This window comes from Cydia pomonella, chromosome 15 (genome assembly GCF_033807575.1).
Source record: "Cydia pomonella isolate Wapato2018A chromosome 15, ilCydPomo1, whole genome shotgun sequence".
In the NCBI taxonomy this organism is placed as follows: Eukaryota; Metazoa; Arthropoda; class Insecta; order Lepidoptera; family Tortricidae; genus Cydia; species Cydia pomonella.
This window is the reverse complement of record NC_084717.1, coordinates 7,577,774-7,594,899: the sequence shown is the minus strand read 5'-3', so window position 1 is coordinate 7,594,899 and position 17,126 is coordinate 7,577,774. Positions and strand designations below refer to the sequence as shown.

General features: G+C 39.3%; 1 protein-coding gene across 12 annotated transcripts in view; it reads right to left on the bottom strand.

Moving 5' to 3' along the window:
- Window positions 1-17,126, bottom strand: part of LOC133525683 (glycogen synthase kinase-3 beta) — a 45,210-nt gene that overhangs the window by 3,339 nt on the left and 24,745 nt on the right. For 5 of the 12 annotated variants that reach the window (XM_061862017.1, XM_061862022.1, XM_061862023.1 and 2 more), the window contains 9 exons: window positions 12,729-12,919; window positions 11,334-11,417; window positions 10,535-10,594; window positions 8,770-8,880; window positions 7,412-7,649; window positions 6,568-6,665; window positions 5,873-5,968; window positions 5,125-5,181; window positions 106-1,462 (listed from right to left, as the gene is read on the bottom strand). In XM_061862017.1, coding sequence (XP_061718001.1) covers window positions 953-1,462; window positions 5,125-5,181; window positions 5,873-5,968; window positions 6,568-6,665; window positions 7,412-7,649; window positions 8,770-8,880; window positions 10,535-10,594; window positions 11,334-11,417; window positions 12,729-12,919 — 1,445 coding nt within the window. In that variant the 3' untranslated portion in view covers window positions 106-952. Of the gene's footprint in view, window positions 1-105; window positions 1,463-5,124; window positions 5,182-5,872; window positions 5,969-6,567; window positions 6,666-7,411; window positions 7,650-8,769; window positions 8,881-10,534; window positions 10,595-11,333; window positions 11,418-12,728; window positions 12,920-14,874; window positions 15,026-17,126 lie in introns of those variants that run through there. The other 7 variants (XM_061862020.1, XM_061862026.1, XM_061862025.1 and 4 more) reach the window with 5 other exon arrangements.

Here is a 17,126-nt window from a genome sequence, read left to right as displayed (position 1 = left end):
GTGTTTAGACAAGTCGTTTAGGCTGGGCTGGATGCTGAGCTCGTACTCCACGTGAAGTTGAACAGTGTCGGGTTAGTGTAGGAGTGTATCGCAGTGGCGACTCACCCGGCGGGTGCGGCTCCTGGTCCAGGTCGGGCTGGTGGCTGGCGGAGGGCGCGCCGCCGGCGGGCGGGTCGCGCGGCTTGAGGAAGTCGTTGAGGCTGGGCTGGATGCCGAGCTCGTACTCCGTGAAGTTGAACAGTGACGGGTTAGTGTAGGAATGTATCGCAGTGGCGACTCACCCGGCGGGTGCGACTCCTGGTCCAGGTCGGGCTGGTGGCTGGCGGAGGGCGCGCCGCCGGCGGGCGGGTCGCGCGGCTTGAGGAAGTCGTTGGGGCTGGGCTGGATGCCGAGCTCGTACTCCGTGAAGTTGAACAGTGACGGGTTAGTGTAGGAATGTATCGCAGTGGCGACTCACCCGGCGGGTGCGACTCCTGGTCCAGGTCGGGCTGGTGGCTGGCGGAGGGCGCGCCGCCGGCGGGCGGGTCGCGCGGCTTGAGGAAGTCGTTGAGGCTGGGCTGGATGCCGAGCTCGTACTCCGTGAAGTTGAACAGTGACGGGTTAGTGTAGGAATGTATCGCAGTGGCGACTCACCCGGCGGGTGCGACTCCTGGTCCAGGTCGGGCTGGTGGCTGGCGGAGGGCGCGCCGCCGGCGGGCGGGTCGCGCGGCTTGAGGAAGTCGTTGAGGCTGGGCTGGATGCCGAGCTCGTACTCCGTGAAGTTGAACAGTGACGGGTTAGTGTAGGAATGTATCGCAGTGGCGACTCACCCGGCGGGTGCGACTCCTGGTCCAGGTCGGGCTGGTGGCTGGCGGAGGGCGCGCCGCCGGCGGGCGGGTCGCGCGGCTTGAGGAAGTCGTTGAGGCTGGGCTGGATGCCGAGCTCGTACTCCGTGAAGTTGAACAGTGACGGGTTAGTGTAGGAATGTATCGCAGTGGCGACTCACCCGGCGGGTGCGACTCCTGGTCCAGGTCGGGCTGGTGGCTGGCGGAGGGCGCGCCGCCGGCGGGCGGGTCGCGCGGCTTGAGGAAGTCGTTGAGGCTGGGCTGGATGCCGAGCTCGTACTCCGTGAAGTTGAACAGTGTCGGGTTAGTGTAGGAATGTATCGCAGTGGCGACTCACCCGGCGGGTGCGACTCCTGGTCCAGGTCGGGCTGGTGGCTGGCGGAGGGCGCGCCGCCGGCGGGCGGGTCGCGCGGCTTGAGGAAGTCGTTGAGGCTGGGCTGGATGCTGAGCTCGTACTCCGTGAAGTTGAAGAGCGGCGGCAGCGCGCGGCCGTTGGGCAGGCGCGCGGCGGGCTCGCGCAGCTCGTCGAAGAAGCTGTGCGCGCAGGCCTGCAGCGGCGACAGCCGCGCGCCCGGCGTGTACTCCAGCAGCCGCGACACCAGCGAGATGGCGTCCGGCGGCGTGCACGCTCGGAACACCTGCAGACACCTCCCACTGCTTAGTCGCGCCCGTTCTCTTCACTAATTACCCTCAAAACGACAGCTCCGTACGACTGTATTTATGCCTACATATGCTCCGAATGCACACGCTCGACCCTATTGGCAGGCGAAAACGCTGCAAGTGTTAAAGTTGAACGTTTTCACTCAAAACATTTATACGATGTCTTCAAGTTAAGTATTTTTTACCCTCCCGACTATTTGCGCACGATATTAACATATCGTTTGCGAGCGACACCGACATGACTAGAAACATCTCTGATAATATAATATAGGTTGTACAAAGCTATCGTTCAGTCAATTACCCCCGGTGCATTTAAAGCAATCTAAATAGAACATTGCAAGAAAACCTAAAACTAAGAGCTCATCAGCTCATCTATATCATTCTGTATTTATAGAATGTACAATGCACTCAAAGCAATAGAAGACCAATGCCGGACTTATGATAACAAAGTTCATATACATAAAACTCGGGCACAATGAGAGCGATTATCTAATACTCCCTACAAATATATAGATAAAATAATAAAAATCTATACAATAGTACTAAAATCGCAGAATAAAATGACGTTTCTCGATTTTCATATTTCACTCAACTGTACATTTCGCAATAACTTAATTTAATAACGAGACACACAAAAACATTCTCGTATTTAATTCCCTTAGATGAGACCATTACAACATTAACCTACTTAATAATCAGAGTGTCCATTAAGTAAATATGTAAATAATATACGCTACCGGTTGTCTGGGCAAACGGTTGTCTAAATAATATTTACACCACAAATTACAAATAGGATCTAAAGCTTATTTTGGTGTGTTGTCATCGCTTTCAGTGCCCTCACCACGCACTTTGCACATTACCGATATATGAATACTAACAAAGATAATGACTAGCAAATGAACATCAAGGTTCTTAATATTAAAATCATGTTATAATGACTTTTTAATATATTTTAATCACGGTTCAAATCTTGTTTAATAAAACCACTCTTTAAAACGATGTTAGTAGTTACAGAATGAGAAACGGTTGGAAGACGATTATGTTAACGTTAATTCTCGGTTAGCTAATTTGAATTTATGAATTGACCTTGCGAAACCATTTTAGACATGATAGGAGCAAATGTTGCAATTTCATGAATTAATTCATAATCATACGTCGCAAAATGAAAGCGAATTGCAGGCATATCATTGAGAACGATGTGCAAAAAACATCTAGTTACTAATACTTGCTATTTTATATTAGGTGATTTAGTGGTATGAAAGTTTATGATCATACCTAATATATAAGTAAATAGCATGGCTTTTATTTACAGCCAATCAGCAGCGGTATCTAGCTCGCATTTTTATCACCTGTCACTATGCCTATCACTTTCGCACTTGCATACTTGTTAGAACGTGACAGGCATGGTGACAAATGATAAAGAGCCGTCCATATTAGGCCTACAGTAGTATTTATTCATGTCACTTAAATCACCTAGTATAAGATAACAAGTAGTAATAACAAGATTTTTAGCTCCTTGTACTCAATGAAATACCCGCGATTTCCTCCCATTCTAGCGACGTATGGTTATAAAAAGGAAGAAAACCAATAGTTTACAATATTACACTCAGCGTAACGGCACACTGAACACCAACAAACATTTCATAGGGATGGCAACTGCTGGGCTATTTACACTACTATTAGACCTACAGTTAAAAAAGCGTCAACAATGCGCGGTCCCTTATAGCGTGATACGCTATAACCGATCTCTATTGCACTAATGTACAGTCAACGTTAAAAAAATAATGATATAGGTATATAGGACCTACTACACACAGGGCCAAGTTACAAGCGGGGCCGTAGCCAGAGTTGAATTTAAGATAGGACAGCCGTAATTACAGGTAGGGCGACTAGGGCGCAATACCTATATTTTCAAAGTCAAAGCAAAATTAATTTAGTTTGTAGTTTTAAGTTATATAAGTACAATAAGATATATATTGCGTGCTGGATCTCGAGAGATTGTGATGGCCTTTTGTACTCTCTTTAATGCAATAAAAAATTATGAATTACATAACCTTCTATAATATATGATCGCGGCCGGCAAAAGTCCCACTTTGTCTCCTGCCATAAGGAGGAGATTTGCTTGTACATTTATACGAATAACCTGTCAAGGCGTCTTTATAGCAAGCGACAAAGTGGAACATGTTGCCAGCCGCAGTCACACATGTAGCAACGGATCGTAAGATCAGGCAGATGGTGAAATTCTTAGGCATATCGTAAAACGTTAAAATCTTTGTCTAGTCCCCTGTGTCGACTTCCTATATCTGGAGAGTTTGCCCTTAGCGCATCTGAAGCAATCTAACGAACCTATCCTACCTATCTATTGGTTTAATGTGACTAACGTCAAAACATTACACAGGAACATTACGACCAGCCTAATCTTACGTTCGGCCGGCGATATATCCAAGTGGGATTCAATCAATAGGTACATTCAATGAATCAGCATTGCCATCCCCATTCCATTTGACAGTTTCAAAACATTAGAACGACTGTAGGTCTCCAATTCATGCCAAAGGCCATGTAGCAACTGACACTAAATGCCTTCATTTACATACAATGATGATTAAGTAGGTAAAGAAACTTCAATACAATGATTTTATTTTACTTCTACGATAAAATGGTCGTTTCAAATGTGTATTAATTGAGCAAATTGGCAATGTCCACGTTCACATAATAATCATAAATATTAACTGTTATTTAAAAGGCTGAATATGAATTACAACTTGCTAATTGTAATAAACGTCTGTTTTTAAAACGTCAACCATCTAGGTGGCAAATCAATAGTGGCGAAACCATAATAGTAGTTTATCGTCGGGGATAGGTACTGCAATACCGCGCAACTATCAGTCGAAAGAGTTCAAAATTCAAACAATGTAAAAGGTAATTGGACCTTACAGCATTTGTTAATTACGCGGTAATGCACTGTCCCCGACGTGATCTGCTACATAATGAAATACATTAAAATACGAGTGTACTCGTAAGCTATGAAACGAGCTGAAAGTGAATCTCATAAAAACATCACACGAGTGTTATAATGCCTAATTATGTAGAGTTACATACACTACTTTATCTACATACACATTATAAGCTCTCTATGATGTGTTCAGGAACCGCATGTTACGACCGATATTGCGGCATTTGATCACACTGTTTGCAATTTACATTTAATTTTGTATAAAACGTCATCTGGACTGATATTAGAAATGAGGTCAAATCAAATTCCTTTGTTTTTCAGACTTCAGTTTCGGCTCGTGTCGATGGTAAACGAATTAAAAACAATCTCTGTCTACATTATTATTATAACTAATGGATATAGTCATACAGCAATTGCCGTATAAAAAATACATTTGAGCACGGTTTTCTCAAAGTTTTAAGGCCAGAGAACACTGGTTGCGTATGCGTATGCGTAAGCGTGCACGTGCGCGTGTGTGCGCTAAAATGTTGGAACCGTGCACACACACGGTGTACCTCTCATTAGGATATGTATATTACAACGCACACGCAGCCGGTGTGCAAAGGCCTTTAAAAGGATGACGAATCATTGCCAAGGCGCTTTAGTAATGTATCGAATGATGGCACTTAGCAACGAGCAGTGTCTTACTCGAAGGCGCTGGTGGTCAGTGAGATTCTTGGGCATGGTCATTCGCTCCAACATATACTGCAATGACGGCGCAATATCATATACATAAATATAATATACTGTGACTATAATATGGTGTCCATACGTTTTGTAGACTATTTGAAAAAAAAAAACAAGAATTGTACCATCTGATACTTTCAAAATACAGCTACCTTTTCAGGGTTATCATATATGTTTTTCTGCCCTATACACTAAATTTGCATGCGATTTCAATGAAACTGTGGCTTATTTTTTTATTAGTTGTATAAAGTCTAAGACAAAGACGTGTTTCGAATTTGACAGCTTAATGTACTCCGTACATTACGCGGCACTTTTGGTTGCCAGAAGTTGAGATTCGACGATTCAGTGATCACAAAACATATGGCGACGTGCACTGGCTTCTTTTTAGCTGTCAAACTCGGAGGCACAATTTTTTTTCATCGACTATACACATTTTATACGATTAATAAATATTTCATATAAACAGGATAAAACACGTAATGATCGTTCAGTTAAAAACTGTTCCCTAGAGTGCTCGCCTTCTTACCAAATAGCCAACAAAACGCTTGAACATTGTATCAAGATCGTGCATCTACTTACGTCAATCCATTATAAATTAATGAGTCTAACTAATCTACACATAAAACATATATTTAAACTTTATAGTCTCGATGTGCTATAATGTAGTTTGAAACTATGATATTAAAACAATATTGGTAAGAAAACTCACCTTCGCCCATGGATGACTCTTGATCTGAGGGAATTTGAATTCTGTGTAGTTCGGGTTCATTTCTCTGATCTGTTCCCGCGTGGGAGTGCCTAAGACCTGGAAAAAGAATATTATTGTACAATAAAAATAATAGGGCAGTAGAAAGTAGGAAATTATTAGCTAACACTTTATTATGATCTGATGGATTTGCTTCATGTTATGAAAAAGAGGGTTAGGAAGGTACTCTTTCTATATACATACTAGCGTTTATATCTTTCTATCATGTGGCGCAAAATACTTGGTAGATTTTTTCAAAGTTTATAAGCCTGTAGCAATAGCGATGATTTTCTTCGCGGGCGAGTGTTACGGAAAAAATACTCTCCGGCAATATGAAGTATCAGTGACAATCGATAAATATCTGCTTTTTTTTATCCAATCAGTACTCCTAGTGTAAATAAACTCGATTTCGAAACGTGACGTACGCGTTTGCGTTTAATCTCATTTTGTATTGGATTTAGAAAGAGCGCGCCAAGCGGGATGTTTCGGAAACTCAAAATCCTATACAAAATGAGACTTGACGCAAACGCGTTCGTCACGTTATGATATCCATTAAATTTACACTAGGGGTACCGATCTGTATCTACACGAACGTTTCTTGCGAGTTAAGAGTTCCAACAGCTGCTCAAGTGAAATAATAAGGAATACACCGTCAATACCTTGATGATTTCCACGAGTTGGTCTACGCCGGAGTCCCCCGGGAAGATGGGCTGGCCGAGCAGCAGCTCCGCCACCACGCAGCCCGCGCTCCACACGTCTGGAATGCGGCGCAAACAAATCGCTCATTAATAAACACTATACCCATTACATACACTTTTTTATTTTCTTAAAGAGCAATGTCATTGAGTTACGACGACCTTTGTTATAATATATTCTACCTGAGGAGTCTACTTTTAACGACTTCTTTACTTATGTTTTGCACAACATTATAATACAACCTTTAGCGATCACAGTAATAAGTACTCTTGGCTAAATAAAACACCCTTAACAAACGATTGACGTAACTTTCCAACAATTTTGTTTACTAGGCTTATATTGCCCAAGCCATAATATATGACACTGACACCCCTGTATCCCAGCGCACATCTACGACCGCAACACTTGAGCTGCGATAATGAATCGCTCTTTGTTCCTGTATTGTGCATTAACAGTAGCACATTCAACGGACTGTACATATAAGTACGTATTATATTTTTTTAAACATAATAGGTTTTCTAAGAGTTTAATAGTTTCAAGTACAGTTTTAACGTTTTTTTTATTGGGGCAATGTATTGAAATGTCACGTACCACCACCATTGGTACTATCTATCAAACCTTACATGAAAGCATGTAGGTTATTTTGGTCCTATAGGCACGAGAACTCACTATGAAAGGTTCTTGGAGATCAAAGAGTTTTGAATTTTTGACATAGTATAGAGTTGAGAGCGCCAGTTTTGAGTCAAGTTTCTTATGGCATAACAAAGCTGAAAGTCTGCATAAAGATACCAAATGTAAAATACTCACCAATTTTAGTGGTATAATCTATAGCGCCGAAAATAAGTTCCGGCGCGCGGTAGTAACGCGAGCAGATATACGAGACGTTAGGCTCGCCGCGCACGAGGTGCTTCGCCGAGCCGAAGTCGCACAGTTTGAGGACGCCCGTCTTGGGGTCCAGCAGTAAGTTTTGTGGCTTGATGTCCCGGTGGCAGATGCCGAGCGAGTGGATGTACGCCAGACTTCTGAACAACTGGTACATGTACAGCTGGAAAATATGGAAGCGGTGTTTTATAATTTGACCTTCACTCTAAATTACCGTTTCCAGGGGCTTTTATCTATTATTTGACTTATAATTAGACTTAAAACTTTCTCTACCAAAACGGGAGATTGGCGGTCTACGGATTCTAGATCTACTTCTAATCTATTGTTCATAGATATAGAGTTCATAATCCATTGGACCTTCATGATGATTCTAACGACTTTTTACTACGAGATTATTTCCGTGTTTTGCGGTAAACCTAACACTTTTTTGTACGCTGAAGTACACTGTGAAGTGGACATTTTTGATGAATCCATCTCTCATATGACGTCAAGAATTGCCGATCAAATGCTGTTAAAAAATAATTAAGTTATTCTAGACTGGTATCTCTACTCCTTATGAGCCCCTAAAATCAAATGATTATGAATATAATTTATATTGAAATCAAGACCACAACCTTAATAAAGGGTTAAAAAAGGAAAAAAAAGATAATTTTCGAATAAGCAACACTGTTTTTAATACAGTTCTATTATATTTAACATTTAGTAAACTCGACTAAATTTTAAGCACTAACGAGCATTTCATTATAAAGATATCTATTTGCGATGCCACCTAATAGACTACAATATATTTATTTAATATTGTATCATCAATTCAACAAGTCAAGTAAGAACACACCTAGACTCTCGACCTAATTTGCACACAAGTCTTACGAAGTTCAAGAGTTTTAGACTAACTAACATGAATATACATTTTAAAACAACAAATATCTTTTATTATACATAGTATAGCGACAAAAGAGAAAAATATCGGCCCATTATTGGTGTCGCGCAGTCCAGTAAACGTATCGATCTAACTAAAAATACCACTGCAGGGTCTGCAGTCCATAAATAAATTACCTATTTAACAGGTTTCGTAATTGACCAACGATTCATATTTCATCGTAAATTGGAAGTAAATTCATACACAGAGCAATATCGAGTTCTATCCTATGGGCGTTTTAAAGTAAACAACGCGCATTACGACGCTTTAGTGATATACGTCTATTCTATCTTATACGATAGCCTCTTCGTATGGGATTCGGACTTCTTTCCCATCAAATTTTGGTAATATTTTAAGGCCTTACCTTTATAAAACTAATGGGTATGGTTTGTTCATCTTTGGAGTAATGACGTGCCACTTTATACACAGTTTCGGGGATATACTCCAGCACCAGGTTCAGGTACACTTCGTCCTTCTGCAAACGCAAAAACAATGTTAAAAGGTGCCTTTCAAACTCTTAAATAACTAATGTACCATGTACCTACGAATATTAAAGCCTAGAAACATTTATAAAAAAGACGACCTGTTAAAAAGTTGAGACCGAATACGGCTATCTCCGTATCTTTCGTTCTTACCTTAATTGAGTGGTATGTCAAAATAGACTTAGTAATATTGGCTTCACACCGGATGCTGGTATCCACTTTCTAGGCTTTATCATTCTATGTACATACGTTGAAGATCTATTTTGAGATTGTAGGCCTCGACTAATTTATTTTACCAACAATTATTGTTTGAGTCTAGCTAACAAAAGTTGAACCGGCAACGCGATAACTCCATTGGTCAATATATGACGTACGGTGTAACAGCGTAATCTATACTCTGATTTACAAACTCGATTACAAAAATAAAACCTACTACTTGTTACGGTGACATTGCGTGTTAAAAATAACATATCAACCTCGAAGACCGTAGGTAACTAAAAGTAAAAAAAATACATGTAAGGTATGTAGATTGTAAAATTAGTAAAAAGATAAAACCAATCGTGTATTTTTTATGACTATAAGATTTCGGATTAAAAATGAATCGAATCCAATCTCAAGTCAGAGTATAGGGAGTTCAGTTTTAGTTAGCCAAAGTCCTTTTAAATACATTATTACCAACTCACGAATAGAGAAGTAATGTTAGGCGCGTGAAAACTCATACAAAATCACAAAAAGAGAATAAAACAACCCTTATTGTTAGTCGCGTGACCGTATGATTAGTGAATAGCATTCTAGGTGGATTTCTTTGTCTTACATGATTCATTTGACGAAGTATATACATATTTAGGAAATGTGAGAAACGCATCCTTGAGAGGACAAAGATTTGGATTTCTTCCAAAGGTTTTTGGCTCTAGCTTTTTCCGAGATATATAATGATAGTTTACTTTGAGCTACTGTGTAGGTATTCAGTATTTGAAATGGCGATGACTTTCAAAGCAGTCACAGGAAACAAAAAAACAAGCAAGCACGGGAAAAATGATTGATATTATAGTCCAAATGCATTGTCGGTCATGATATGATGTAGATCCGTGGCTTCATCCGTTCCAAATGTAAAGCTGTTTGAAAATGGTTTATGACGGGATCTTGTCTGCGTAAAACTCGACTGGCGTGCTTGGTTACCGAGTAATCTTTTACTATTGTATACTAGAAATCGGGTATACACCGTGATTGAGAGGTACCTTGCAAATGTTGGTAAAGTATTTCGATTTGACAATACATAGGGGCATAATTAAAATAAATTTTAACATATTAAAGCTTTACACATTTTGATAATGTTTAAAGTATTGATGACAATTATTAACTATTTGTACGATAAACTTATATTTTCCAAGTGATATTACAGCATGCACTTAACGTCGTATACAACAAAACTGTTAAGAGGTAACTTGTGCATTGTAAATGACTAAAAATAACTACTAATTTCTCAACGATAGGTAGTTAAATCCGCGCAGTACCTCCCCAGATCACGGTGTAGAGATTAGTATTAATTAGAATACTTGTTTATTTCTCGATAACCATTGCCAAGAGTCTGGAGCTAATTGTGCGTTAGCACACTAGCGCAACAATCTGATTGGTTTAGAGACATACTGTGACTTCAATAGACTGCATTGCGCTTAACAACGTACTGACTGCTGCGGGCACTGCCGCCTTCCCCCAAATAAAACACACAAATAACACAAGCTTAAAAACCGGTCATTTTAAAGTACAGTAGATCTAGTGGCACGCGCACCGAGGGTTCCGTACCATCGATCGTCGTCGGGCCTATAAAGTCGCGTTTAAATCAGTTATCACTGTGAGTAAACGTTCGTCGTTTCATTCGGAAGGTGACGGACGTTTTAACCGCAGCGATAAAAAGGCGAACATCATATCCGTGCATATCTTCGATCATGCTAGTTGCCTATATTACAGCATACAGAATACATACATAGAGTTTAGCCTGGACGCGGTTGCGTGGCTGTCGGGAAAATATGTTCACTGACTGATTCAATTGTGATATTATTGAAATTACTCTACATACTTGTTTGCTTTATAAATATCTATGACTGCATACAAACTATTAGGTTTAACATAACTTTTTCTTGATTTAGAGACATTAAAGCGGTTACGAGTTGATGAAAGTTACATTTGTTACTGTTGTTTCTGAACTTATCGCTAAACGAGTCTTGTAAAATGCTAAGCTACAATAGATATTCATTTTCTAGATACGGAACCCCTAAATAGTCACAATATTAGCAGAAATAAAAGAGTTAAAGAAGAAGATTGCAGTTTTTACTATAACTCTTATATCTCTGACTTATTATACACATAATGTTAATATCATTCGTAATAAATAATCACATAGTAAATATTTTAACTATAAGTATTATCTACAAAAATTATCACTCACCTTTTCTCCACTAGAGTAAAAGAAGTATTTCAATTTAACAATATTACAGTGCTCCAGCCGTCGCATAATTTGAAGTTCTCGATTCTGTAACGATTAAAATACCATTTTATCTACACAATATATATTATGTACATTAACTATTGAATCTATTCAATAGTGTTCAACTTATGCTATAAAGAAGTAGTTTAAATAATAATGCCTATCACAATAGAAAAAAATACACAAGGCGACTACGGCAGGTATAAAAACGGCTCAAGGCGACCAGTTAACTGATCACAACAATGATACATTTATATTTCATTTTAACGGAACAAAAAATGTTTTGCAGGATTTTTTTTAGTTTGGCTTATGTGCTTGAATTACACCCAGGCCAGTTGGCGGAAAAACTGATTTAGACGATGCTCTGGTCGATACTAGAGATTCCGTATAAGTAAAATTAGTTATTTATACGATACGGCACGATGGAAAATATATTATATCTCGAAACAAAATTAGGTTTCCGGTCCCCTATCTATACATTTTACTGCGTAATAAAAATATGTTTTGTTCCACCCGATCATACCATTTTGTATTGTTATATCGTTTCCATATGTCTGAAAGTTGATTAGGACGAGTTATGATCGGGCGATTGGCAGTGTTTTCGTAAACAAATTCTAGAGAACGAACCTTATATGATCGTGCCATTAAGTAATTCCTCCGTTTCAGAACTTCAACTAGGGATAATATAATATTAAAAGGTTACAAGATTTCATTTAGTTAAATTCTCGATGATATATGGCCCCGAAAATACCAACATTTGATCGATAGGTTTTTACCGAATACCGAAGGCTTAAATACGTTACGTCGCGTAACTAAACAATTTCACGAACAGGCGCCGGCAATAGCCCGGCCAGTGCAATTAGCCACGCCACAGGTCGAGACAGACGTGGCAATATGTGGGTCGAGCAACTTTTTTATTGCTGTTATTTTGCCCCGTGAAACCAATGAAAGTATTTTATTTGTGGGTCATGATATGAAAGAATGGGCTTATAACTGCTAAAGTAATGTTTGTTTACTAGTAGCTATAGTTATTAATGTTGACCCAAGAAACATTACTGATGCAATGTATCAATTCGTGTAGTGCACTTTGTTTGGTGCTTTAATTGATATAAATTGTGTCTACTGATGAAGACACGCCTTTTCTAAAAACCACTGCTATCTGTGGACTGTGTTTTCTGGTTCCTGGCAACTACCGTGCGTCATTTTCATTTATTATCAGGTGTCAAAAGTCGAACACCTTACCCACCATTCGGTATGTCTAAATATAACCTGCCTAATTCCATCATTTATCATACATTCCATCGAAATGCCAGAACGAGCACAAGTCAAGCCACGTAACACGTGAATGTTCATTACCTTAAACCTTTTGTCCTGGAGCACTTTTTTTATGGCAATGAGCTCGCCGGTGTCACATAGTTTGGCCTGGTAGACGACGCCGAAGCTGCCGTTACCGATGAGCTTCATGTCAGCATAGCTCACTTCCTGCGGCCGGTCGGGGCCTTGCCCCGGCGTCGCCACCACAGTCGTCACCTTTGAGCCGTCCTTGCCTGGAAAAGATATAGAGCCGTTTAGTATGCCATTTATTACGTCCCACTAGGACACATTATAAAACATTTTCTTACTTTCTGAACTGAAAGACAGCTAAAGACTAGCAATCATTAGCGGGCGTTTAATTTAAGAACACCAGTAAAGCTCTCATCACGCATCATTTAAATGCTCATATATAAGTAGGGTACATAGGTACTACATCTGCTACGTGGACACGTTTATGACCTTGCTCCTATCTTCAATTCCACAAACTTAATAATTACCTATCTCCTGACAATGACAATTCGCGCCACCATAATTACTTTGTCAACCCATAAATGAACGATTTATTATCATGGCCAGAGACAATTATCAAGATATTTAATTGTAGGCATGTGCGTATAAAATTCATTCGAATCTAGGGATAAATATGGGATGGTATCTTATAGTGTGGGATGCAATTGGACGGCGCTACTCGCGGCTAGTACTCTACAACCACTTATATAAATAGCAAGTGTCGGTCATCTTATATGGTAAATAGCCATTTGTGGTACGCAAATCTAGGTCACCACACGACCCGATCACCTTTTTATGAATACAAGTCGAATTAGATTGATTATATACATGTTCATAGTTATTTAGTGCTTGCGTCAAACCTATAATGGATTAGTTCCAATGGCATTTGACCGTTATTGGAAAATTACAAATCGTATTATGTAAGTTTCAAATCAAACAAGAAATACTACGACATATATGCAGCTGAAAAAAAGCACGCTAATTAAGCGTCGTTTTAAATTGTATTTCACGAAATTTCGAACAGAGACAAAACGAACGATTACGAATACCTACGAATTTACGAATAAATAAGGGACTAAGAAGGGTTGGTTTACTAGAAAGGCCCTTATAAATAATTGAAAATGTGATTATCAGCGCATTGCGCCCACACACTTTTAGCTGGGTAATAGGTACAGTCAGCGTCAAATACTTTGTAGCAGTCAAAGTGGCCAAATAGTTCGGTACACCATACTAAATATATGGTGTACCGAACTATTTGGCTACTTTGTTTGTTACAAAGTATTTGACGTTGACTGTACATGTAAATCTTATACATTCAGTACGTTTTTCGGTCCATACCCCTAGTGTAAATTTAGTCGATAGCGAAACGTGACGTACGCGTTTGCGTTAAGTCTCATTTTGTATGGGTTTTTGAACAGCGCGCCAAGCGGGACGTTTTGGAAAGTCAAAAATCTCATACAAAATGACACTTAACGCAAACGTGTACGTCACGTTTCGCTGTCGAAAATATTTACACTAGGGGTAACGATCTCGAAACGTCAAAATCGCATTTGAGAATAGACTTAGTTGGTTTTAATCTTGTATTTACAACGGAATTGCTTACGCAAGGATTGAATGGCCTCTCTAATGCAATTGAGTGTGTGACGCAAATGAATCCATTTCACTGTAATGCGTGCCTGGGGCTTGACAACTTATAAACCACCTTTGTAAGAGAGAAATTGAGTCGGTGTTTTTTCCCTACAAAAACTTAAACCCAAATATTTCCTTTAACTTATAAATTGTGTTTCTTTGAAAAATAATAATGTGATAATGCTGATTCGTTTTGCTATGATTGATTAACCAAATTGTTTACAGTTCCGTAATATAAGCGTCGTTACGTCGTACCTACACTAACACGTCCTACACCTCGTCAATATTCGTAGAAAAAATATTTTAGAGGAGCAATAACTCAAGAAAGCAAAGTTTTCGTAGGGAAGGGCGGAAAGTCAACCGTTGCTTGTATTTAAAGTTAGATATGTGTTAGTTCTTTTACATCTTCACATATAAGGATCATTTTTACATGTTAATTTAAATTAATATTTACGAAACTAAACGACTGTCGATACATGTAACTTTAATCGTTAACAATTAGTACATTCCATTATACCTAAATGTTTCTTTTTATACTTAAACAACTCACCGACTGATTCCATTATACCAGAATAATTTATAGGCATGGCTCGCATCCATGTATTATACATCATTTTTACACGTGGTTATCTATAACCCCGATTTTAGATTTTTATAAAAAAATATGTAAAATATAAATGTATTTAGAAAAGGTAACCATCTAGAGTAAATGTCATTTTTCGTGGTCCGTTAAAAAACATGTCAAACAAATATACAAACAGGCCTTATCTTGGTGCATCAATTCGATAAATTGTTCGTATTACGAAACTGTCTCTGTAGGTATGGCACTTACGCGGTAAAATTCACGGTGTGATTTAAAGTACAACCACGTGAACCGCATCAATAGAAACATTAGAAACGTCATAAAATAATGTAAGCTCCCTTGAAACTAGTAATTAAAGCTGTTTTGGTGAAATGCGCTAGAAAGTATGAACAGTTTCAAAGACTATGCGAAGGAGTGATGAATAGCAAGCAATATTTCATTAGAAGTTAGAAGGCACGTGACGAATACAGACCACCACTAGTGCAGCGACCATCCAGTTTATTTACAAAACATTTTGTTTAGTAGGTATTATGGCGTAACTTCGACATTCATAATAACAACCGGAAGCCAGGTTATATTCTGGTCCGCCAGTCGTGTGGTCTGAAAGCCTTCAACTCGGAGTGTAATCGACGCATCGTAGTTACGTAAAGATGCTTTGCACACGCAGTTCTTCTACCTACTCGTACCACGGGATCTAGCTACGAATCTGATCGCGTTGACAATTCCGCAACTCGCTAGCATATTACATTACTAATTGCCTATATTGTTTGCAAATGCGTTACATTCTTGTATTCATATATACTTGGCCTCCAAATCAAAACAATATCTTTGTTCTCAGTTATTTTATAAACAGGAAACTTGTGGGAAGTGGAAAAAATTCAGGTATTTCCTTGTGCACCTGTGCGAAAGCGGTAAATTTTGATATATCCTTACCGTATCCTGACCTAAAATTGGACTGAAATTAAATGGCAAGCGAACAAGCGTTTGAAGATTGTTTCGTTATGATATTGATATTTTCTAAACATCCAGTCCAGGAAATCAATTTGCAAGTTGAGTTAGCTTTTTGCAGTGATTACTACAGGGGCGTAGGTAGGTACAAGCCGGGAGGGCAGTGGAGCTCAAATTTTACACATACAGTAGGCATATATTGCCTCTGCAAGGCCTCCGGCGATATCAACTTGTGCCCCACTAGTTCAATGGCTGGCTACGCCCTTAGATTATTTGCAGACGTTTAAAAATATCACCTAGCCTAACCTGCCTGAGGCGGATATAATCAATCGTGCTATTCGTTAAAAAAGAGTAAACTAAATGAAATGAATAGTAATGTGCTTAATACAAGATAATAAATACTTTTGCGCCGTCAAGCGACATAATGAAGGTATTAAAATTAATATCCAAAGACGGACGTAACACAGAACTTGAAACATAATAAGAATTCAAAGACAGATGATCAAAAATGAATGACCGCTCATAAGTATGCACAAAACTTAGTATTGTTCATTCCTTCCAATTTGTAATACAAAAACTGTTGACTTTTATACAAAATAAGCCCCCTTGTTATGGTAATGTCTCTGACCATTTTTTGAATATTTAACTCGGCACGTGTAACAGACGAGCATATATTGCATAATCATTACAATCATAATCATTACGAGACGTGGCAAGGCAAGTAGCCCAAAAATAGTTGTTGCCGAGGGATGGAAAGAAAGGCATTTTCTGAGGAGGTACCTAGATGCCAGGCCGATGTTTGTCGAGCCGGAAAATGCCTGTTTCCATTGAGGTATATACATGGTGTTTTTCTCAAACTATTTGTGATTTGATATTAATGTCATGCTTAATCAGGATTGTACATTTGAGCATAGAATATGCCCCATATCGTAGATGGCTTCTTGGTTTTCGGTTGCTTACTGAATTACACTAAAAACACACTTTTAGAAAAGGTGCTTGCATTTTTGCTTTCCTTCCACAGTATGAACAGCTTGACTTAGCACCTTAGCAGTAAGCAAGTTGTTCATTTCTAAGTTTGCATATGCTTCCAAATGAGGCGGTGTGCTATCTCTGTCATTTTCGTCGCTTGAACTCATTTCAATAGTATTTATAAAATAACGAAATGATAACTTTTTGCACAACGAATTAATTTTTCTCCTTTTTTTGAATATGTTTTTATTTATATTTCCATAGACACTAAATATACTCACGCGCATGCGTCAATGCGCGCG